Source organism: Epinephelus lanceolatus, chromosome 12 (genome assembly GCF_041903045.1).
Source record: "Epinephelus lanceolatus isolate andai-2023 chromosome 12, ASM4190304v1, whole genome shotgun sequence".
Taxonomy (NCBI): Eukaryota; Metazoa; Chordata; class Actinopteri; order Perciformes; family Serranidae; genus Epinephelus; species Epinephelus lanceolatus.
Window position 1 is genome coordinate 35,692,871 of NC_135745.1, and position 24,877 is coordinate 35,717,747.

At 42.5% G+C, this 24,877-nt stretch overlaps 2 protein-coding genes across 9 annotated transcripts in view; one reads left to right on the forward strand and one right to left on the reverse strand.

Moving 5' to 3' along the window:
- The window catches only part of arhgap21b (Rho GTPase activating protein 21b), a 46,452-nt gene extending 26,294 nt beyond the window's left edge, over nucleotides 1-20,158 (forward strand). For 3 of the 5 annotated variants that reach the window (XM_033636773.2, XM_078173356.1, XM_033636775.2), the window contains 16 exons: nucleotides 3,547-3,693; nucleotides 4,070-4,172; nucleotides 4,296-4,341; nucleotides 5,451-5,576; nucleotides 5,680-5,979; nucleotides 7,904-7,965; nucleotides 8,086-8,231; nucleotides 8,319-8,461; nucleotides 9,494-9,652; nucleotides 9,778-9,856; nucleotides 9,973-10,046; nucleotides 10,150-10,239; nucleotides 10,367-10,534; nucleotides 12,810-12,915; nucleotides 16,721-16,752; nucleotides 17,058-20,158. In XM_033636773.2, coding sequence (XP_033492664.2) covers nucleotides 3,547-3,693; nucleotides 4,070-4,172; nucleotides 4,296-4,341; nucleotides 5,451-5,576; nucleotides 5,680-5,979; nucleotides 7,904-7,965; nucleotides 8,086-8,231; nucleotides 8,319-8,461; nucleotides 9,494-9,652; nucleotides 9,778-9,856; nucleotides 9,973-10,046; nucleotides 10,150-10,239; nucleotides 10,367-10,534; nucleotides 12,810-12,915; nucleotides 16,721-16,752; nucleotides 17,058-18,635 — 3,359 coding nt within the window. In that variant the 3' untranslated portion in view covers nucleotides 18,636-20,158. The remainder of the gene's footprint in view (nucleotides 1-3,546; nucleotides 3,694-4,069; nucleotides 4,173-4,295; nucleotides 4,342-5,450; nucleotides 5,577-5,679; nucleotides 5,980-7,903; nucleotides 7,966-8,085; nucleotides 8,232-8,318; nucleotides 8,462-9,493; nucleotides 9,653-9,777; nucleotides 9,857-9,972; nucleotides 10,047-10,149; nucleotides 10,240-10,366; nucleotides 10,535-12,809; nucleotides 12,916-16,720; nucleotides 16,753-17,057) is intronic. The other 2 variants (XM_033636774.2, XM_078173357.1) reach the window with 1 other exon arrangement.
- Nucleotides 20,159-23,271: 3,113 nt separating this feature from the next.
- Nucleotides 23,272-24,877, reverse strand: part of LOC117263885 (A-type potassium channel modulatory protein DPP6-like) — a 155,045-nt gene continuing 153,439 nt past the window's right edge. For all 4 annotated transcript variants that reach the window (XM_033637595.2, XM_033637596.2, XM_033637593.2 and 1 more), the window contains exon 26: nucleotides 23,272-24,590. In XM_033637595.2, the coding sequence (XP_033493486.1) occupies nucleotides 24,444-24,590 (147 nt within the window). In that variant the 3' untranslated portion in view covers nucleotides 23,272-24,443. The remainder of the gene's footprint in view (nucleotides 24,591-24,877) is intronic.

Genomic DNA, 24,877 nt, shown 5'->3' on the forward strand with positions numbered 1-24,877 from the left:
ACCACTATGGTTTCACTGTTAATCTGATTCAGCGTGTTATTGGTGTGTGTGTATATACAGCGCTGGGGAGATGTTCACAACTAAATTAATCTTCGTGGTAAGATGTTATTAATCAGGGTTTGTGGCATTCAGAGAGGTTTTGTGGGATATTCGGCTTAACTGGGGCGGAGTGAAGGATGACTTAAGCCTTTTGGAATATATTGAATTTCTCCTCTCAATATACTGTTTTCTTGGAGTCTCTCTCTTCAGGATGGATTGCATTACGGTCCAGTAGTCCCATAATGCATTTCCTGATGATTAAATAGTTATCATCAGCGCTTTGAAAAGCAGACAACAAAAGTGTTTTTATTGAGGTTATCAGACTGTTTTGTTTTTTCGCTGCTTTGTATCAGGGTTTGGCAGTAGCACCAAACACATTTCTAAATCTAGTCTGAATTTTACAGCCAAAATTTTCAGTGTGGTTAGTCTTGTTTAAGAGAATCAGTTGTAATCAGTTCAGCAGTGAGAAAAAAATACATAATTGATGGGAACTCTCTGCATGTTTATTGGTGTGCCTTGATGAGAGTGTAGCTATAGTTACATTGCTGGAGGCAAGACTGAGTGTGCAGATGGAGGACCTTTTTAAAGTCTTCTGTCAGACTGAAAATGTATTAGTTTGTCTCTCTGTTTGTGTCTGTCCATCTGTGTCTTTATATATTGTATGTATTATGCTTGTCTGGGTGTCTGTCTATCCATCTGTCTGTCTACCAGTGTTCATTTGAAGTTAATTATTGCTGTATTTGTTTCAATTCTTCTGTATAATTAGGCTGGTTCTTCAGTGAACCTCGGAGTAAAACGAAACTTCAGACAGATTTTAAATTGAAAGACTCAAGTCAGCATACTCTTGGTGGTTTTAATTTTAGTATATTGTCTCTGATGGCTGATCTACTTATGTTTTGGAAGGACTTAAAGGAAACAGTTTGTACTTTGCAGGTATACTGTGTGGAGGAACTAGGTCAAAGGCAGCAACAGTTTTGGGAGGTTTTGGGTTGACCCATGGGAGAAGAGTTAGTTTCTAAGTTAAAACTGGGCCTTTGAAAGAAGTTCAGTGCAAAATAAATCCAACAATGTAGCTAAACAAATTTTACTTGAAAAGTGGTTGTTACTTAAATCTGTTCAGTCTGTTCCCTTCAGTTAATTGTAGGCTTTTAATAATCTACACTCAGTTGCCAGTTTATTAGGAACACCATCTTGAAGTAACACAGTCTAGTACAACAGAGGTGTGTGTACCTGCATGAAGATTCAACTGATTTAACTTTGTAGTTTGTGGTGCTGCTGAATCGTACAGCATTATACTAAGAGGTGTTTTTTAATATTTTGTCCACCCCTTCTATCCAGATAGGGGTTGGGCTCAGGGAATGTCTACAGAGTTATCATTGAGGTCACTACACTTGTGGCTTACCAACAGTGTTTGTGTCGTTCCTTCAGTGGTCCATGTAATGTTGGTTGTTAAGGAGGCCTGACAGGCCAGGTGCAGGTGCAGACAAAGCAGGCAGTGACAGTGATGATGCCGCAACACCACCATTCTGGGCCTGGTGCCCCGGCTCAGGAGAACAGTGCCTTGATTGTGTAAGCTGCTGGGCCTTCATCAATAGCCTGTTTGAAAGCCCACTGGTCCAGGCCTTCGTCTTGTGAGGTAATTTGGTCAATAGCCCAGTCCATCATTCTATTTAGCTAATCTACAGACAGGTCATATATTTTATTTTCTCAGGTTTAGACGGTAAGGGCTGGTATTTTTCAGTCTATTTTGCAGCATACCTGGACTTTGGCTTTTGCTTGTTAATTTTTTAATCATTATCGTGCTGTGCAGTCTAATTTTGGATACGCTTTTTGACACCTCTTGTAGTAGCTGAGTCTCTCTGAAGGAAAACGTTTAATGATGTTGCTGATGAACAGTCTGGGCCTGCGACAGAAGTACGGTTGGGTACCATTCACATTTGAAACTGCTGATGCTGGTACCTGGAATTTGGCACTGATATTCAGTGCCACCGTTTTTCGGTGTTTAACTCTTTTTATAATAAGAAAAATGTAATATTTGAACCAGCTGCAGTCAGCAACTGATTCTGCTCCTCTGCTCTATTCTCATCACACAGAGCTAAATCTCTGTCTGTCTGTCTGCATGTGTGTATCTGTGTTTGTATGTGTGTGTGTCTGCTCTCTCAGTCTCTGTTTGGACACAACTGACAAATATGTGGGGTAAGGACGTAATTTAAAAACGCAATCACACTCAGCAGTGATATTTGGCTATTTCTAAAATTGATCGAAAAATAAAATAGGCCGAAGCTATCAGCACTGCAGCAATAGTTTCATTTTTCTGGGAAGCTCACTGAGCTCTGTGGCCGACTTCCTGGCTTTGGGGCACTTTGCAGTGCCTCCGCCTCCTCTCTGAACCAGGCATTCTCACCCAGGCACGTTCTTAGGTACAGATATTAGGTGCAGATTTATTGAATACAAATTGGTAGTTGGTAGAGCAGTTGTAATTCGGTAGGTACCCTTAAAAGTACCAAGTTCAATACCCAACCCGAGGCAGAACCCTTTGGGTGTTGTGATAGCAAGCTGCCTGGTGTATGGCCTGTCAGGAGAGTGAGCATTAAAACTCCAGAGACCTGAGTTGTTCTGTTCTTTTTGCTGCATTTGTGCCTCGTATGCAAAAGTTCACTGCAGGTATTTGAGTTTAGGTCCTTTGGGTTTGTTATGGACTTTGATGTATGCGGAGTATAGTAGAAGAGATTGGTCATCATATATTTTGGAGAGAGTAGACAAAAGTGAAAGACTTGAAAGAGTCGTTTCTCTTAAATAATGTTAGACAACTCTTGGACAATGTGCCGTAACATACAGAGGACCATCACTTTGGAATACTATTCCTTCTCTATAGGATAAATTGCAGATCTCAGAGGGGAGGTTTTACTATAAGCCCTTTGGGTTTTTTACCTCTCCTGCACAGTCTGTGCCATGTTTGTTTTTTTCATCACTTCCTTTCTGGCAAAAAACTGAACTAAACCTTAGTAAGGAAGGTGGCCTTACAGACCTTGTTGGGGTGATGGTGACATCCTTTTTCCTTTGCCCCGTTTCAAAGTTGGGTACAGGCTGGAACTAGGACAGTTGCTTTTAAATTTAGCTCCAAAAGCCCCTCGGCTGCAGAGAGCAGCTTTGTACTCTGAGCTGTTTCAGGCTTGAAGTGCCAGGAGTGGGCGGTACTCAAGTGTTAAGATCTTCCTTTTCCCTCAAGAAACATGTCAGGAGATGATCTGTTCAGACTCTCAGCTGTGGTGTGGCATGTAAACCATGGGAGTCACAGAAAGACTGTGTTTAATTTTTTTTCTGAGCTCCACAGATGATAATTAATGAAGCTGTCTTTGATACACAGATGTTAAAGCTAAATATTCAGCAGGCCCGCATTCTTCCAGTCAGAGACATATTGGGGAAATATAAAGGAGAAATCAATTTAGTTAAATATGTGTATTTTTCATCTCTTTGCTCACACTCCATTTTTTATTGTCATCACAGACGAGCCAACCAGCCCCAGTGTTGACCGGGAGGCCGCTCCTATTCCACCCTCCGCTGTGATATCTGTTGCACCATCCATAACTACAGGTCCCTCCAGTCCGGGCTCACCATGCCCTCCCATTCGTCGTCAGCTGTCACATGACCAAGGTAAACAGCATTGGGTTGGATGGGTGATTGTTACAGCAGTCAAGGTTTGGCTTTACAGAATGGATTTGGAAAGAACAAATCATTGAGATTTCAGTTTTCATGAAGTTACATAAATAAAAAAAGAATCAATTTTCTTTCATTCAACTTATCAACCAGTATTTTTAGTTTTAGCTATTTGCGATTTTTATTTTTGGGTGTAAGTTACTCTTTAAATTCATTTATTTAGGCACTTCCACCTTCCGTGCTCAGTAAATAGAGATGAGTCACCTCAACCTTTCACATTTGTTTAGACTTCAGCCACGGCCCTTACTACAACTCATAACTTGGTTTATAAATAATAAATAACATAATTTCCTATTTGTTTATCACTGTACAGAGTCCCTTAGAAGTGCTTTACAGGAGTCTGATACAGCCAGCAAAACCGAGCGGTCCAAATCCTACGATGAGGGTCTGGATAACTACCAGGAGGAGGGCAGAAGGTGAGAGCATCTTAGGATGAGGTCATGGCTTCTGTTTTTCTTATTTGTATTGGATTATTGATCTGTCCAACCTAGTCTCTGACTTCAAATCTGCGTTTCTCTGTTATTCTTCCACTTCTTTAGGAGATCTTCCATGAAAAACATGCCCAGTTTCAGGGTTCTGAGAAAGGTAAGGAACTATGGGATTATTCACAACATTATTTTGCATATGAATGTCGATTGAATACTGTAACATAATAGGTAAAAAACCTCCAGCACTGAACTGACAGTTCTTAATTTTATTGTTTAATTTTTACAAATGTCAACATGGATGAACCTTACTGTTACATGAGTCATATTATGGCACTTGTTGCTCAATGCATTTAGTTCTTCTCATAGCTGCAACCAGCAGCTCTGTATCTTTGCTTGTCGTCAGTCGGATGGTTGGTCAGGTGGTCGGTCCACAAAATTTCCCTCTGTTTTGTAGCCCCAGTCTTTGGCCCAGGAGGCTGAAATTTGTTTGTTTGTGAAGGTGTGTATTTGTGTTCATGCCAATTGGTTTAAAGGTGGGTGGGGAACACAAAAAGGCACATAACTTCCAGATGGATTCATGGACTTGCTCAACATTTTGTGGAAAGATTAGTCATGAGCCAAAGGGCAGCTGACAGACTTTTCATGCCACTTGGCAAAAGGAGGGCAGTGGGAGTGGCTCTAACAAATAGGCATATCGCTTCTAAATGGATTCAAGTAACATGACCAAATGTTGGACACACACAGATAGACAGACAAGCACATAATCACAAGCAGACACTATGTTGACATGTCCCCTTTAATACCTCATGAATAGGTTGTCATTGGGAGGCATTATTGTACTAGTGACAAGTGACATTGTGTGTCTGTGTGAATGCATTAAAGCGTGTATGCATGTGTGTACATGGTAACAGCTATTGCCAATTTGCTTTTGTTTATAACACATCCTACGAGTCTCATGAATTTAAAATAGCCCTTTAATCACCTTGACATGATGTGTGATGTGTTGACAGTTTTATTTGATGTGTTTTTTTTTGTCAGACAGGCTTTGATGCTCTCTCAATTTTTTCACTGGCTTCCTTAGTTAGCATTTTCAGTCACAAATGTTCTAGATTTTGGGATATCCCAGTGACCATGTAACTGTGACATCCCTAGTTTGATTGCCTAGAGATCTTGTTGCATGTCGTCTTCCCCTCTCACTCTCCCCATGTTTCATGTCAAACTCTACTATTCGCTAATAATGCTAGAAAAAATAATTCACACTTGCAGGCTCTGGACGGACATAAATCTTCTGGTGATTCTGGATCTCGAAGGGATTCTTCTTCAGACGTCTTTGCTGATTCTTCCAAAGAAGGGCTGCTCAATTTTAGGCAACTCAATACAGATAAAAATAAGGTAAGCCTGTACACTCATGCCTTCATTTAACAACCATACATATAGCACTGATGTTTTGATGTGTAAGTATTTCTCTCTGTCTCTTCTCTACCCGTCTCTGTAGCGTGTTGGTGGAGGAATGAAATCATGGAAGCCGATGTATGCTGTTTTACAAGATCACAACCTAACCCTCTTCAAAGACAAGAAGGACGCTCTGTCTCATGCTTCGATGCCATGTGACGAGGACCCACTGCGAATCAGCATCAAGGCCTGTCTGATTGACATCTCCTACAGCGACACGAGACGCAAGAATGTGCTGCGACTCACCACCTCAGACTGCGAGTATTTGTTCCAGGCAGAAGGGAGGGACGACATGCTGTCCTGGATCAGAGTCATTCAGGAAAACAGTAACCCAGATGAAGAGGTGTGTTGTAGCGAGATGATGGAGGTCTGGAGAAATTTAAACACATCTGTCAGGAGGGGACAGGGACATCATCAATCTACCGAGTGAAATGTCATCAGGACAGAGCATAGCGTTTGTGGCGTGCTGTTCGCTGTTACAGGAAACACAAGCAGCCAGACTTCACTGTAGATTTGAAGGAAATGACAGGCACACCCATCAGGCTAACAACAAAGTGAACTGAAGTCTGTCTTTGAATAAAATACAATAATGGCGTCAGTGAGAAGAGGAGGATTACAGCTATTATTTAAAAAACACCCAACAAAAGCTAAAATAAGGTGTCAGTAGAAACTCGTTCTACCTGGGTAGAACACAAAAACTTCTTTGGGTGTGAGAGCAAAAGTTTAGACTGAGACAATCAGTAAGCTGCCTTTCATCAAGACCTCATTAAATGATTTTAAAAATGATATGTCCTGGCAAGAATTCATACTGATATCCGAGATGGAGGTATGGCAGGAAGTGATTAGCCAGGATTGGACATGTTTTGTAAAAAATAGGGAGAATGTAGTATATATATTGTGGTACTTTCTATAATAAGGCTGCCCCTATTATCAGCAGAGACCGCTTTTGCCACTGATCAAACGTTAAATCCAGTCAGACTGTGGAATATTTAAATTAAATGCTCTTGGAAGGATTTCTCTCGTCCAGTCAGTGTTGGGGTCGTTTTTCATAAAATGTATTTGTTACTCAATACACTTTCGATAAGTAATATTATTACTTGTTACTCCCTGCCAGCAGTAATTTGGGACACTACTTATTATATTACTTTTCTGATACCCACCCACAACATTTGCAATTGCATCCTCTCTCCTCAAAATTCAGACTTTGCACGTGTATCTCTGTGAACGTCAGGATAATCTCCAGTGAAGCAGCTAAGGCTGGATAGCTTGCGAATAATTCTGTTGCCTGTGGCCGGGCAGTCGTGAAGGAAGGATGTTTCATCTACCACATATCGAGCCACAAGCTTTGTTAGCTCTTTGGCGCTTGTAGCCTGCTGTCCACGATTAAAATCCAGTTTTGGTTGTTAAGCCAGTGTAGGGCCACATCAGCCATCCTCGTGGCCGAGGAGGACTTGCCTTTATTGGGGTGTATTTTTACGAGCTTGACATTGTTGTAGCTCGGTCATATCATCGGTCACAGTTGGTGTTTCTGGAGGTTTTAGGTTGTGTTTTTCGCAGTGGAAAGAGTCTTACTACTACTACTACCACGAACAACAATATTTTTGTCATCATTCCTCTCAAAAAATCAGTGTAATCGAAATATTTCCAGCTGTTAAATGTAAGCATTTGCATCATCCAAGCTAACTTGCTGCAATCATCCGGGGATGATTGATTGTTGGATTTCAAATCAGTAAGGGTGTAATGAGTTACTTTGTTTTGGGGGTATCTGTGATATTATTACTCAAATTGTGTTAGTAGTAATTTCTTACACCACTAGGTATTGGGAATAGTATTATTACTTAAATGCAATGGTGCCCAACACTGATCCCAATCATATAATTATTAGCCTTTGAAATTCCATTTCTCTGTCATACTTTTAGTATTTTATATCCTCTCTTATAGAAGATAGCTGGCTCACAAGGCAAACAGGCGTCATTTGCACAGTTATTGGCCTGTCTACGGTTTACCTTCAGTTTTAATTTTATCTTTGGGTTGTGTCCCAGTCAGTTAATCGACCACTCTGTCAAATGAGTGGCTATTTCCTGATTCCCACCCAATAAACATTTTAGATTTGCTGATGTTGTAATGGAAATTTGTAGAGATTTGCATTCATGCATCTCTGATTTTGAAGGCCTAAATCTAAAGTAACCTGCATTTAATATAGAAGAAATATTTAAGGTTTAACTTCATTTATTGACTGTCGTAATATATTTCTGCTGTTGTTGCAGAATGCTGCTGTAACAAGTCAGGACCTCATCAGTAGAAAGATCAAAGAATACAACATGATGAGGTATGCAGGACTCCACATTGCCCCCTGGGGCTCAACCACAGCACTTGACATATACATTTTAATTCCATGCCAACCTATTGTTAATATTTCTGTATTTTTTTTGCTGTTTGCCTGGATCAGTACATCCAGCAGCAGGTCTGAACCCTCCCCCAAAACCTCCCGCCAGTCCCTCAGTATCAAACAGGCCTTCCTGGGAGGTAAAGCAGACGGCAAGGTCCACAGCCCTCATTCGCCCAAAACAGGAGAGGACCGCAGGGCGCTGAGAGGTAAAGACATCAGCTCTTTTTAGTGCGCTCAGAGGGCATTTCTTATCTCAGATGGCTAATATATGTGCATATATTTGTGTTTGTCAGATGACTCCAGTCCACCACGGGACAGAGCTGCTTGGAAAATTGGCATCGCAGGGATCATGAGGAAGCCCTTTGAAAAGAAGACTCCAGCTGGGGTCACTTTCGGGGTGCGGCTTGATGACTGTCCACCTGCACAGACTAACAGAGTGAGTCTTAATCTCTCTTTATGTGTAGACCAATCCCGGGAAATACAGAGCGTAAAAAGTTGTCCTAAGAAATGAAAACGCCGTTCTGAGCATTTATGCTTGTGCAGCAATGTCTGTGTCGCTCTGCAGTTACACCTCAAAAATGCTGGTTGGCAGCGGTGGTTTCTGTGAAGTGCTGTAAAGTGTAGTTGATTCAAAACACACATTAAACACACATTAAACATGGCTTAACAGCGACAGTTTCAAACACAAGTACACAAATCAGCTTCACTATAACTCGCAGCATTCACAGACAAACACTTTTCTTTTGCTGGACACATTTTCTCCAGAAATCCAACATGCTAACGTTAATAGCACAAGCCTATGGAATTTTACATATTATAAATTAGCCTAGCGACTTGCCGACTACTCTCTACTCATATGAAGCCAGGGACAACAGCAACATTTAATAAAGGTGACGTTACAAAATTCAGCTCCATTACAACTCACAAGGTTCACTGACACAAAACTGTCTTATACTAAACACAGTTTCCAAACAAATATAAGATGCTAACATTATTAGCACAAGCCTATGGCATTTTACATTGTATAAATTAGCCTAGCGACAAGCTAGATTTCCAATGCTCATATTAAGCCAGGATGAATCACACACAAGACTTAAAAGGCTATTTTGTGGAAAATCTACAACCCTTGCTGCTGTCACTGTCGGCAGGCAGCAGAAGACACTGCAACTTCCCACCGCAGTAATAGCCATGCTGCACTGTGGGGGAACACATGAAGTGGTCACTGGATTCATGTATTCAAGAGAAAATCCCCCTGTAGTATAGCATTCAGATGATGTATTGATATAGCATCAACCTGTCAGCCAAAGCGGTCGCTAATTCTCTCTTTGGCTGGCTGTTGGAGACACTGATGTTTATGGCTCCTAAGTGCATGCACATCACATCTTTGCCCATCCACACAGTTTGTAGGTTTTTGTAAAATGTTGAGATTCATGTCATATTGAATGTCTTTTTATTGTGTGTTATGCAGTTTGTTCCTCTGATTGTGGAGGTGTGCTGTAAGGTGGTGGAGGAGAGGGGGCTGGAGTACACAGGAATCTACAGAGTGCCTGGAAACAACGCTGCCATCTCCAGCATGCAGGAGGAGCTCAACAGCAAAGGCATGACTGACATCGACATCCAGGAAGACGTGAGTGACTGACAGTCGGGTTGCACAATACAGTGTGCCACTTTATTGACAGCTTCTTTTAGCAGTGACAGATTTGTACTGTAAGCTTTCACTTAACACTCTCTCGATCTCTCACTTCTCTGCAGAAATGGCGGGACCTCAACGTCATCAGTAGTTTACTTAAGTCCTTTTTCCGAAAACTTCCAGAACCTATGTTTACAAATGGTGAGATCTTGTAAATGCACAGCAAGTCATAACCAAGAAACTGCAAACACAAGCTGAAGAAACGTTGGATTGTTCTGTGTGATCGCTATCTAAAGGTTTTCCCTCTCCATTCACAGAAAAGTATGCTGATTTTATTGAAGCCAACAGAATAGAAGACTCAGTGGAGAGATTAAAGGAGCTCAAGAGGCTGGTGAGTGGAAACATTTAATATGAGAAGCATTCACTTGAACAGCGTAACATTTAGGCACACCATTAATCCCACAACTCTGTCCCTTATTTGTCGATCCTTGCAGATACAAGAATTACCTGATCACCACTTTGAAACTCTGAAATTCCTTTGCGCTCACCTCAAGAAGGTTTCTGACAACTGTGAAAAGAACAAGGTATGGCAGTTAACAGGATCTGTCAGTGTTAATGTTATTAGGTAACACCCTATAATCCCTCGTAAATCCAGTTTCCCTTTGAGGATTATTTCATTAAACCTGATTTGTCCCAACCTCATCTGTTTAGATGGAGCCTCGTAACCTGGCGATTGTGTTTGGTCCGACGCTGGTCAGAACCTCTGAGGACAACATGGCCAACATGGTCAATCACATGCCGGACCAGTGCAAGATAGTTGAGAACCTTATCCAGCAATACGACTGGTTCTTTTCTGATGACGGTGACGAGGACCCTGTTGTATGTAGTACTTCATTCTTTTTCTTTCTTCATTGCGGGTTTATCAGAGTTTATTTTACACATATGGGTTTAAAGCTGCTCTCATCATAAGATTTTTCCAGCTCAGTTGACTATGTTGGTGGAGACCCATATCCTGGTGGATGTCCAGGCAGTGTTGATGATAAATGCAGCCAATCCTCACTGCGTACTTTATATACTGAGAAAGCTGAGTTGTCTTGCTCACAGAGTCGTGCCTGCCGTACCTACATGTACCAGGATATATTACACGCAACCTACTAGCTTATAGCTATTACTTTGTCGGCCAAAACAGTGTAGGCAAGATTTATATGTTGCCCCTATACTTCTGCAGGTAACAAAATAAAACCATGGTGGCTCTGTAGTCTGAACCAGCGTGAACTGAGATAGCAACACACATTATTTTTTTTAAATAGTCCATGGCAGTGCATTAGAGCTCCACTCCTTTAAAAGCCCAGCTGAAATTACTCAGAGCATTTTGCTAAGAGGCAACTTTACAAAACAGCTTACAATAGTGTTGGGTGAAAAAAGGTCACTCAGTGGTCATCTGCCCTCTCGGCCCCTCTCGGCCTGGCTGGTCTTGGTTGTCTTTTCTAGTTCACATTTTGTGATCCTAAAGAAGGTCTTCACACACTTTTGTCCAAGTAGAGTAAAACTTTGATGCACACACAGGCTCTCTCAGGGCTCTCCTGGTGTCAGTGACAACATCCAGCAAAAACAGCCTACGCTTGAAAGTCATGCAGCAGAATGATTCTTTTTCTGTTGGCAAAGAGGGCGTTTTGAGCAAAGGCATCACCAGTTGGTGTTTGCTCCTGGCAGCTCAGGTTCTGGAGGGTTCCAGTCGGCCGATCCTCTTGCAAGTATTGCAGCCGCAGCCTCAGTTTCTCCCCGCTGAATTTCTTTGGCAGTGTGATGTGGCTCGAACAAGTACGGCTGAATCACTGAGTCACTCAAAACGCTGAAATGTATCTTTGTCTGTAACATACTCTGCATTTATATTTTATTGGTCGCCATTTTTGCTGTTGGAATTGTAGCTAGATTACAATACAAGAGAAGAGAATGAGGAAGTTCTGTTTTTGAGCAGTATCTAGAGAGCGCCCCAGGTCTACTCGGAGGTGAAACCCAACCTGCAGTTATTCCTCATACCAACTAAAGCCTAGTTCACATTACACGATTTTCACCCTGATTTTGTGTCGTGGAGTCTCGCCAACTGCTTTATGACCTGTGTGTGCACACCACAAGATTTCTCCAGCGAGCCCACGCCGACAGAGCCCCAGATAACACGTTGGCATCACCTAATTTGGAGACGACACATGGTAAAGCCATGGATATTCTTCCCAGTGTTGAATCAGATCTGCCTCCAGGGCCTGGGTCCAAACACAACGCGCTCCCCGTGATCCTGTGGACGCCGCCATTGTTGTTGTTGCTTGCCGGCTTGTCAGTGTTGCCAGATCTTGGGAGAGAAACAAGCAACCAGGACTATGGAAACAAGCCCAAAAGAAGCGACTATCATGCGTTTAAATTACTTATTAGATGGATATATATATATAGAGAGAGAGAGAGAAAGGTGACGTTTAGAGAGCAAGCCCAAATAAGCAACTCCACTTGAGAAACAAACCCAAAGTCGCAGCTAATAAGCAGACATGGCAACCCTGCGGCTTGTCCTCCTCACATTTCTTCCGTCCTCCTGTGTGTTGACGTGGGAAGTATCCCACCTCTCATTGGCTGATGCTCTTTGTCAGTCGTGTCACACTTCTCCAGTTTTCTAGCATGCCAGATATCCAGTCTCAGTCACAGACGAGGGGGCGACTTGCCCGTAGGCTTGTTCACACACGAGGACTTGTCATGGCAGACTTATCTGCTGACTCACCTCCGACCCAAGGTGGCTCTCAAGATCTCTGCGACGTCAGAATCGCGGTGAAAATCGTGTAATGTGAACTAGGCTTAAGTCACTGGATTAAGGCACTGGATGCAGAACAATAGATTTTGAAGCTGCAAACTTCTGGTCACAATAGTACAAACTGAGGAATTTATTGCTTTAATTGGCTACATTTACTATCAATATTGATTGGACAACAATTTTTTTCCTAATCCCTTCAATAAACCTTTTCAGTCATTTGTTAATGCAACTTGTAGATAAAATGCATCTCTTGTCTTTTCTGGTGTTATTATTATCTTCCTATTTATGTGTTCAGTCACTCATCTTCTCTCTGCTCTCTCTTCTTGTTCACACTGCTGTTCGCTCCATGTGCGGCTTCAGACCACAGCTGAGCAGGAAAGCACAGTGAAGTCTCAGCCTGTGCCCAATATCGACCACCTGCTCTCCAACATTGGGCGGACCACAGCTTCACCGGGAGAAGTCTCAGGTAAGTCTGAGCGAGTTATCTCTTAGGAGCAGCACTGCAGCATCACCACAGCAGAGATATTATCATGGCAGCATAATATATGTCATTAATAATATTATTACAGTAGATTTAAGTGTAAAATATTTGTACAATAAGTTTATTTTAAGATTAAATATTCGCAGTGTGTCAGTATTTGATGCTAAGACAATGATCATGCCTATTGTCTGTAATTTTAAATGCTTTGAGCCAAAACAAGTTTTCTTTGTATTTCTGTTAAAGCAAGCTTTTTCAGTAATTTTTCAATGAATACATTTTGAAAATTGTTGAAATACCTTGCAGTATGTTTGAGCCTTTTTTTATTTATTTGTTCTTTGGATAGAAGTCTGTTTGGTTTCGCTGTTGACGTTTAATTTGCCCAAAGAGATAAAATTGTCCTCAAGTTTTATTTCCGTTCATTTCTTTGCTTTACTCTTTATTTTCTCTTGCTCAAGTCATTTTTTCTCCCTGTGCTTTACCTGTGTTGAGACGACGACTCCTTTTCTTTCAGTTCTTTTCTTCCCCTCCTCCTCGTCTCTCACATAATCCCGGCATGTTCTTTCCCAAAGAAAATCTAACAAACAAAAAGAAACGATGGAAGTTTTAACCCTTCTGACCTCTGCCCTTCTGTGTGTAGTGTGTTGTTTTTCTCCCTTATTCCTGTCCAGCACTCACACATTACCCAATCTTGACACAGGCCAAGTGGGCGGCGTCTATCACTCGATGATGTCACTGATGGACTCTGTTATGTCAGTGATGGACAGCTGGGACTGTAGGAAGAAGGACGAGTGTTGTGCCCAGTGTAGCTGCCTAGTCTGCAGAAACCCGCAGCTCTTTTAAATTTGGGCGAAAGGAGGAAAAAAGATAAAAAAGAAAGAAAGAGAAGTCGATGTTTGTCATTTTTCCTGTGGTGTGCACGTCTCATATTTAAACCAATACCCTAAATTGAGGGGATACAGAGCGATGCTGCTGTACTTTCTCTGAAAGCCCTTCTGCTGTCTCTTGTTGTCTCTAAAGCTGATCGCAAGGACAAGTAGCATGGTACGGTCAACCTCAGGTTCTCTCCCGGTCATGTGGCATAATCTGTCATGATGTCTGAGGGTGGGGTCGTAGTGGTGGGACTGAGCTGGATGTTCCCCAGCACACACGCGTTTACACCCAAACAATCCCACACACACAGCCAGTTAATACGCAGTGACTTGTTGATGCAGGGGCACACATGCAGTCATATAGCAGTGGACGGGTCTCCAAGCATGTAGCTGTAGTGGTATTTGCTGCGGCAGGTAGTTTTTTTTGTTTCAGGTGCCTCCTCTTGTGTCTTTTTGTTTGATTTGCTGTCTGTGATGTCCTTATTTCAAAATCTTTGTCTTCATTCAACGACAGACAAATACTGCCATATACTTCCATCATCTCCTACTGTTACATAACGTGTAACACCTACATCAATCACTAACATGTCCCCCACACTGTCTCCCTCCCCAGCCCTGCGCTATACACTGACGCACACATACTCAACCTAAATTAGATCATTAATAGCCCATTTCCAACACAGGAAATCTTTCAGGAGCCCAGGAACCATTTCAGGACCCGTTGACCAGAGTGACTAAATTTAGTTTCTTATTTCTTATTGTCAAAACAGTCCCTGCTCCAGAAGTAGTGCTTTCTGATAGCTGGATAGCTGAATGTCGCTGAGTCCCAACCTCCGGCTCATACAACTTTCTTACAGCTTCATTTAGGTAACAGTAAGGAAGTACCAAAGACCACTAGTAACAATACATGTTTGTGGACCAAAAGAAACCCCGGGGAATCCCTGAGAGGAACTGTGCACTGGCGAGCTCCCCCGAGAATTGCATACCTTCAAGATCTCTTTTTTCTGTTTGCATTTGCACTGTTAATAGGACCACTGGAGTGACATTACCTGGATGGCGGTCAAAGCGATTCTCTTTGTCGAGTCAAAAAGTTCACCACCATTGCACAGATGTGCTCATTAAAGCCATGGACTTCACTCTCAGTCCATTTGTCTGTGTTGTCGTCCATTTGTTTCTATGAGAGCTGTTGTTTCTGTTTTCTGTTTATACATTTAATGGGTTTTTAAAAATGGTGGTTGGCAGTGCTGCATTGGCTCATTTGATTGACGGCAGCCGTACACTCCCATCACTGTGGTCCTCTTGTGCTGGAAGAGTACCCACTCTAAAGTAGGAGCTAAAAACGTTCCTCCAAACAGTGTTTCGTACTGCAGTAATTCCAAGTTCTTGTGGTACGGACACAATAAAAAGAAGGGATCTTAGAAATATGAAGAAGTTTCTCTGGTCTGAAAATGCCTTATGTTAGGAGAGGAGTTGGACTTTCTTGTCATGTCTGATGTTGACAATGACGTTAAGTCGTCAGCTTCCTTACGAGTCTAAAATGAAAGTGCTGATCAAAGTGATCAACGTATCTCTTTTTCACCTCCATAGGTCACAAGAAGAATGATCATAGTTCTCTTTTTTTCCCAGCTCATGTTTCAGAGTAGCTTCTGTGAGTGATGTAAATGTACGGTGATTGGTCGAGCATGAGCCATTGTCGCACTGTCGACTGCCATTTTAAAAACCCAGTATCCACGTGAACAACAGATAACACAAAACTTAAAACAGCTTGATACAAAAAGAGGAAGAAAAAGGGGGGCATATGGGATGACGGCTTTACTGAGCATTTATGTGACGGCGGAAATACTTGATTTTGACTCATCAAAGCAAAACTGATGTTACTAAACCAACCGCTAGCCAACTTATGTCACTCTAGAGTTCCTGTTGATGGTTTGAATGCAAACAGAAAAAAGCCCTATGGAGTTCCCAGGTGAGCTCCCCGGTGGGCAGTTCCTCTCAGGGGGTCCCCAGAACTGTCGGACACGTCATGTGTGAAGTTAGTAATAAAGTTAAGTTGTCTGCTTCATGACATTTTTAATCCATTGATAGACTGATCTTCAGGGTTTTCAGATGCAAACAGGAACACTTCAAATACGACTGTCAGATCCTGAATTTAGTTCTTGCGGCTCCATTGCTCCTGTAAGTGTTTTGTCGAAAAGGGCTATTCGTCTGCTTTTCTTTGTTAGCTGCAGTTTGCGTGTTTTCTCCTTTTGCAAAGTAAGATAAGAAAGTTTTGTGAACTCTTTGATTTGCCTTTTATGTTGCTGAGAATGACAGGTCACATGTTAAAGGGCCCTGCAGGAGTTAATCTAGCTTGGAGTAAGAGCAATCTTTCCCGTTATACTAAGGCTTGCCTGCGCCATCTGTATCGACCACGACATACACTCACTGATCTGTTCAGCTCAGGCCCCTTAAGTCAGAGCAAACTCTTCACTCCCTCTCCTCTGTGATGTCTTTGAGTTGGGAAAGAATGCCTACAGCTGGTTGGTGGCTACATGTGACGCTCTGTGACTGACGTGTTTGTCCGTGATGTGCCGTCGTTCCATCGATTACATGAGCATGAGCTGCTTTTTGTGTCTTGGTTTACTGCTGGGTTTTCACTTTGTTTCCTCTCACCCTTCATCTCAGGCCTCTTCTGCCGCTTTATCCACGTATCCATATAAACTGCTTAGTGTGATACTCCTCGTCCTGCCTCTCTCTCTCTCTGAGCCGAAAATGTCTCGTCTGCTTACATTCAGCTGCTCTCATTATACTCATGATCATCTGTCAGTTTCACTCTCAACAAACTTTTAATCTGCCTTTTCTCTTTCTTTATCTTGTTGACTGTTGTAGCATGTCAGAGGGTTGGCAGACTTTTATTAATGACTCTCTTCTCTTTGATGCAGATTCAGCATGTAGTGACTCCTCCAAATCAAAGGTAAGGTCCTCTTGTTTTGTTTCACATGACTCTAAATTATTTTCTCTTTGCGGTTTTTATATTCTTAAAAGAACAGCTTGCCCTAGAATTCCTCATTTGTGTAGTGCTATTTATCAGTCTGGAGTGTGTCGGTGTGAGTTGTTGAGTGTTGGAGATATCAGTCGTATAGATGTCTGCCTTCTCTTGAGTATAGTGGAGCTAGATGGCACAAGGAGTTACTTTCTTTCTACAAGAGATGCACTATTTTATCAGTCGAACATCAGTATTGATAGATATTCACCTGATGAGCCTCTGTTCTGTGTCAGCAGGGCTTGTGGGGGTCAGGGAAGGATCAGTGTAGCAAAGAGATGCTGCGCTCCTCCTTCTTCGCCAGCCGCAAGCGCAAGAAGCCCAAGGACAAAGCTCATCCCAGCAGTTCAGACGACGACCTGGACGCTGTGTTCCCCAAGAAGGAGCTCCCGGAGGAGAGCCAGCAGCAGACTCTGTGGTCCCCAGACAGCCGGACCGAGGAGGAGGGGGAGACGGATGAAACCAGTGAGAAAGACGAGCGCAGGAACAGCTCAGAGGAACAGCTGGACAAAACTAACAGGAAAGAGTCGCTCTCAAGCAGCCTGACATCGCAGCCCTCTCCCTCCCTGCCTCCAGAACACATCTCCTCCACCCTTCAAAGCGGCTCCCCCTACGCTTCACCCCCCCATTCCCCAAACCTCAGCTACCGCATGCCGATGGCTCACCAGTCCTCTCTGTCAGACCCGCCTTCCAACTACGACGACACGGTGTCAGATCTTGGTACGATGAACAGCACCAGCTCCCAGGCGTCAGTGCCCAGGGTGAGGCGAGGCAGGATGGCGGCTCAGGGTCCAGAGGCTGGCCCCAGCGGGCTGGGAGCGGAGGTTTGCTCCATCACCTCCGACTACTCCACCACCTCCTCCATGACGTTCCTCACTGGAGCTGAGCTCAACACACTCAGTCCTGAAGTGCAGTCTGTGGCGGAGAGTAGGGGCGGAGACGATGCAGATGATGAGAGAAGTGAGCTCATCAGCGAGGGAAGGCCGATGGAGACCGACAGTGAGAGCGACTTGTCTGTGTTTACAGTCGGGAAAGCTGATCAGCAAGAACTACAGGAAGCTCCTCGACCCCTCCCCTCCCACAGACTCATCGAGTGCGATACGCTCTCCAGAAAGAAGGCTGCTCAACAGAAAACTGTCAGCGAGTCTTCACTGGACGGAGCTTGGAGCGATAAAGATTCCAACAGACTGTCGCGTGTGCTGGGGTCAGTTAAAGGCCGCTCCACAGGCAGCCTCAGCTCCTCGTCTCGTAGCGAGTTAGATAAGGCAGAGCCTGCATGGAAGCTGAAGATCACTGACAGACTGAAGGTACGTCTGCGAATGTCTGTGGATGACATGTTTGGCGTGGGCAGCCAGAGGAGCCGGTCCCCAGAGGGCCGCAGTAAGAAGAAGAACATCAGACGCAGACACACTATGGGCGGTCAGAGAGACTTTGCAGAGCTGTCTGTTTTGGGAGACTGGTCACGGCCTGTTGGCATCAGTTCAGGCTCTCGGTCAGAGCTGTCAGCTGTGGACCAGCTGAAGCCTAAGTGCAGCTCTCAAGATTTCTCCATTGGGGACTGGATTGCCCGCGAGCGCCACCGCACCAGCAATCCCGAGGTCAGCCTGGACCTCTCTGAACAGCAAGGGGGGCTGTGCAGCGCAGGCTCCCAGAACCTCGGAGCCTCGTCCTCTTCTGAACTCCCACATCGCCCAGCTGAGGTTGTGAACGGTGACGTCCCCCAGAGTAAAAATCTGAGCCTTTCGGCCACCGCTCACCCACATAAACTCACTAATTCCCAGGTGGTCCATTCACGCTTCTATCAGTACCTGTGAGAAGTGTTGGACGTGTGTGACTGTATGTTCTCCGTCTGTGAGATGTGTACGTACTCGGGAGTCCGTCAGTATAATGTCTGTTGTGTGACCAACATTCGTGAATGAGCATGTTGTACAAAATTGTCTCGAGTGTGTGTGCGTGTCTGTAACTGGTGTGTGTGCTTGTGAAAAGAGAATTAACTGCACACAGGGATCGTTGATCTTGCTCATGTATAAGGCATGAAACAAAATGGTGTTTATACCTTTTTAATTTCTCTTTTTTTTTTAACGACAAATGACTTTGGGATGGCGCAGCAGGAGGACATCCTCCCTCCTGACACAAATCCCTGTTATGCTGAAGACCGAGAGGACCTGTCACTCATGAAACGATGAGCCTGTGAAGTTTGTTCAAGGAAGTGTAAACAGTGACACTCAAGTTAAGTTTTCAAGGTTTAGCTAAGTGGCTTTAAGGATGAACTGACTTTTAGAATGAATAGGAAGTAGTGAAAAAAAGTTTTTAGTTTTGCAGAGGAACTATTTTTGTGTAAAGAAAGTTACGATGTTTAAAGTCAGTGAGTCTCTCAGTAACCAAATGAAGAATGTACAGACATGCTTGCTGTAATACTGACTAAAAGCTTTAGATGCTTGTGTTTCACTCTAAAGTGTACATATCCCTATTTTTCTGTGTACTTGAATTGTGTTTTTGGTACAGCCTGTGTGTGGACTGCCTACAAGCTCTCTGCTGTCTAAGGGGCCTTTCCAAAGGTACAAAAGTGACGAGGAGACACTGGACTTATGCAAATGGAGATAGAGTTCTTATTCATCCCAGTTCTGTGGTTTAAAGAGCAGTGAACAACATCCCTCTGATGCAAATGTTAACGCTGTGTTTTTGGTGTTTGTGGTTCACACGTGACAGTGGCTGGTTGCAAAGAGGAGGAAAAGGTTTGGAAGAAAAAGAAAATGGGTATTCAAATCAGAAAATCATGTTTTTCACAATAGGAAGTGCCTCACAATGAATTGTTATGGGTGCCATATTGTCTTTGTTGAGATACACGAAGATGTTACTGTGAATGACATTTTTATTGTCGACTCTCAGTCATTCTACAGGTGATGTAACAAAATGCCGAGCTTCCATTCCTTAGGCATTCCACTCTGGTCTTAACATGTTTTATACATTTTTTTTTTCCTCTTCAGTTGTTTCATTTTTTTTTATTTTAACAGAACTTGAATTTTAAATATTCCTTGTAAAATAAGTAACTTAAATGTACATATAAATGCCATGTTTTAGCTGCTTTACTTTTCATTTCCATCAGATTGCAGGATTCAAGTACAGTATTGTGAGATGATGATGATGATGATGATGATGCTCATGAGGCCTGTGTGGGTGTTGTGGGCAATGCGGTACTTCTCTGAGGAGAGAGGTTCCTGCGTGAGGAAACACTTCATTGAGCTGGACCATTTGTACCAATGCTGTGTTCCTCTGATTGTTAGAGGGGTGTGCACAGACTCCTGAAACACTGGAAATAAATTTTGTCAATGGCAAATGGTCGTGTACGTTTATTTATTTATTTATTTATTTACTGCGCTGTAGAAAAGCATCACAGGAGAATATTAAGCAAAGAACAGATTTAATGTGGCTTTAGATCACTGTCACTTTATAGAGATCTGTTTTCATTTGATATCAAAAGTTTAAGTTAAGACTTGATGTGATAGTGTGTTAGCTGAGTATACAGCTGGAATAATGAGGCTTGGATTACACTGCATGAGCTGTGTGAGAGTTCATAAACGAACTTGTTGATATAGATTTGCTGTTGTTACACTAGTGTTTAATCTCAACTCCAAGTCATCAAGAATATTCTCAGTTGTCTGGATTCTTCATTCACCATGGAGGCGTGCAAGAAAAAACGTGTCCTCCACAAATTCAGCTTTACATGGGTGAGTAATTGAGATACAAAAGATCATTTTGTGTGAGCGCCTTTAACTTGAAGGCAGAGATGTCTGATTAATTCCATTCATGTTGATTAAATATCCTGGACATTTTTTTTTATCTTGAAGATTGGGGTCTGGATTTCACCGATCCAGTTTGTGCAACCTGATGTTGAGACTTAAATTGGAGCAACTGAAATTTTGAACCCATATTAAAAAAGAAAAAAACCTTGCAATCAAGTTTTTGAAATCGCACTAACTGGAATTTAGAACGAGGGGAATTCAAACCACATGAATTTTTTTTGATTTCAGCCTTAAAAATAAATGATTTGTTTCAAGTTTTGCCATTTTAAAGTGATTCTTTATTTTTTTCAGGTAGAAAAGTTTGGACACACTTGCTTGGATGTCTGTTGGATCATTAAACAAAACAACCGGGTAGGACGGAGGTATGATTTCACCAAACCACCCTGCTGTTCAGGACTGATTTGAATTTCTAGCTCAGAAACATAGACTGTATATTAACATATATTTTTAAACATATTAACACATATTTTTAAAGATAGAAAATATATAGATGTACACACGCACTGATCAGCCAAAAAATTAAAATCACTGGCGGGTGAAATGATTAACATTAATCATCTTGTCACAGTGCAATGTTCTGCTGGCAAACTTTTGGTCCTGGCAATCGTGGATTCCAGTTGACATGTACCAACCACCCAAACACCATTGTAGACCAAGTACACCCGTTCATGGCTAAGGCACAAGCTCTTGGATACCTGGATACAGATATACCATTGATCCACGGTGGGACCTCCTTGGATCGGACTTGGTTCTGACATGTCGAGGTGTGGATACATGTTGTCTGGCACTGAGGTGTTGGCTGTGGATCCTTTGAGTCCTTTGGGTTGTGAGGTGGGGTACCAGGATGTCCAATGGATGCTCAGAGTGGAATCTGACGAATTTAGAGGCCAGGACCATGCCTTGAGATCTTCGTCATGGTCCAATTCCTGAGCAGCTTGAATCCACATTCATTAATCAGTGGTTTAATTCATCACCACCCTTGCATCAACAGGAGCTTGCTGGGTCCTCCTAACATGCTAAATGCAAACATGCTATTAATGGATCCTCCAGCGGTGACATCTGCATTCACTGAGGAACTTTCACCTTAAGTGAGGTGTGTGAGGACTTTGTGCTGTGTGTAACAATAATTAGTGATGTGACTGCAGAGCCACATTTAACTAGAAATGTTTGGACTGGTTATATTATGCTTCTGAGAAGGAACGAGCAGAGAAGTTGAAGCTAGAGCAGACTTTGCGGTGCACAAGACTCACACAAATCCATTCAAACAGTTGAGTGCAACAACTCACGGACTGTACAGAGTAGGTCAGTGTTGCTAGGCAATGTGAGCATTGGGTGCATGTGTGTGCTCGACACATGTAGAGACTGTATAGCTCCCTTTTTGCTTTAATGTGTGTGTTTGTGGCTATCCTGTGAAGTTTATATGGTTGATACGTGTCTGACTTGGTGATGTTTTAGTCTTCTGTTAATTCTACAAGAAGTGGCAGGGTTAATAATGCTTGTTGCACCTACAGCGATGTCCATTGCTCTTATTTGTCGGTCATTATTGTTTAGTTGTTTCGTCTTCTTTCCTGGTGACAGTCAGCTGTGTGCGCAGGCTGCAAAGTGCCATCTGTAGAAAAGGTTGTTGGTTTGGACAGAGAAGCTGTGCTCTGTGGTGTGATGTGTGTACGTTGACATGTTAATGCAGCTTATTAAATGTATTACTTAAAGGTCCAGTGTGCAGGATCTAGTGGTGAGGTTACAGAACTGAAACTTCTCCTGTGTGCCAAGCATGTGGCAGAACTATGTGAAAATACGGAAACTCGAATGGGGCTATCTGGAGCCAGTGTTTGGTTTGTGATCTGGGTTACTTTAGAACAACATGGTGGGCCTGCTTTGTATGTAGATATATGAATTGATATTCCATTTCTGCCAATAGATGCCCCTAAATCAGGGGTAGGCAACCTGTGGCCCTGGAGCCACATTTGGCTCTTAGGGGCCGTACACATGCCGCGTTTTTTGCATCCTCAAATTCATTTTTTTCAACGTAGATGTCCTTAAACGCCAGAGCAACACACATGCGTTAAAGTGCGCCTGTGTTTCAGGACACAACGCCTGCGCCCTGAGATAAACCAACTTTTGCACGTTGTGTGACGAGGAACAACCAATCACAGCTGATATCTTTCCCTTCTTCTGTACATATCAGTCTGTAATAAATATGGAGAAGCTGATCATGTTAGTGCAGGGCTACCAGAGCTTTACATCTGTCTCACTGACAATAGGCCTACACACTAACAGCGCCTGGAAGAAGATCAGCTCTGCACTCAGGATTTCAGGGAAATAGATTGTGATATGGTGCTTGTTAAGGTTGCTTAGCAACCTCAGATGCAACCTGCGACTGTGCTCTTGAAAGCTGGCTCAAAAAAGGCACAAAGTAGCACCCAGTGCCTGACCTTGTGTTTTCCAGGCGGTTAAAGATAGTCTGTGTCACCTTCATAATAAGAGTCAAATATGTTTTATGGCTCCAGACTTTTTTTTTTTAATTTCTGGTTAAAAATGTCTTTTGATAGTAAAGGTTGCCGCCCGCCGCCCTAAATCCTACACACTGGACCTTTAATGGATCTATCAGATACACATTAAGTGATGTTAAAAGAAAGACAAGCAAAGATACATTTCAAAATGCTTTATATACAAGTTGCACATACAACATAAAGACTTAAACAATATAAGATTTATACACTTTGTACATCAGCTGACTAGAAACCACTGACAATACTAACAGAAGTGACATGGGGAGAGAGTCAAGCCATTTAACACACAAGTCAAAGTAATTCACAAAATAATGAAAACTCAGCATGGTTAACTCACCAGTATGCTAGTTTGGAAGGTAAATATCAAGAACTGTATTTGCAAACTAAATACTCTTTACATTTCCGTCAGTATAATTCCATCTTTCAAGCAGACATACAATTATTTTGTATTCAGTTCTTCCCATGTTTAAGATAAAATGTGCCATACCTTATGATTCAAACGTCCCTCACTAATAGCTAGAGTTTGAGGAACATTAAATCATCTGGATTTGAGTCCACAGTTCAGACAAGGCTTATCCATAGTTACGCATTTTCAGTGTCATGTGGGCTCCCTACATGAACATTTCACCCACAGTAAGGCACAGTGACTAAAAGAACAAGAGTTCAATTCAGAAATATGACGAGGGAAAATATGATTTCACACCATTTCTGTGTAGACACTTTGTTTTTTGGAATACAACACAAGTTAAACATTGTGCCCTCGTTTTGTAAAGCAACTACGGACCGATGCAGCCAGACATCCACTCATAGACACGACACTGAACAGAGAAATTCTGAGAAAGTAGCAGTAATCATACTCATGAACACAATAATCAGTAAGTTGGTTGGCAAGATTATCGGTAACTGGCGAACTTTGAAAATTTAATTCTCAACATAATGAACTGATCTTCTCGAGGGGTTATTTTGTGCTGCAAAGCGCTCAATTAATGTGCCTGGTTTGGAATAGAGACGCATTGCTCGATGGACGTTATGTTGATCCTCTATTTGTCCACCAGAGGGAGTACTAGTCCATATATTCCAATAGAGAGAGATGTGACTGTTCACGTCTGAGATTGATTTTGTCTTTGTGACCAGCAGCCAGCATAAGGTGAGGAGAGGGGTTGTAGGTCGAGACCCCTTTTGCACATGCAGGTGCTGCACTTCAGAGTAGAGCTAAAATCTGATTGGACAGCAGGTTGTGTGGGTTGATTGGGTTAGAAATATTTTTGCATATTGTGCTGTAGTAGCTGGCCTGGGGCTGCTTAGAGGTTTAACTGTCGTCCTCGTCCTCTTCTTGCTTGTCGTCTGTCAGTATCTCCGGCTCCCGAAAACACACCTCGAAGAAGTTGACCAGGGATTGGCTCAGGTGCTGCTGTGTCCCTTCGCTGTGTAGGAAGTGTCCCTCATCTGGGTAGATCTGTAAAGACATACCCAGAATGAGATTTATATCTGCTTAGCTGTATCTAACAATATTTTCACAATCAAGTAATCATTATTTTAGCGTTAATTAATAAATGACCATTTAGTTAATAAAATGTGGAAAAAAAGACCACTGATCCAAACCCAAAAATGTGCGATTAAAAAAAGTACCAGCAAAGGTTCACATTTTTTAAGTCTACGAGAAAACAGGTCACACTAAAGTATGTTGCAAAAAATGTCATAAAAAAATGTCATAGTACCGTATGCAATAAAAGTAAATACTAT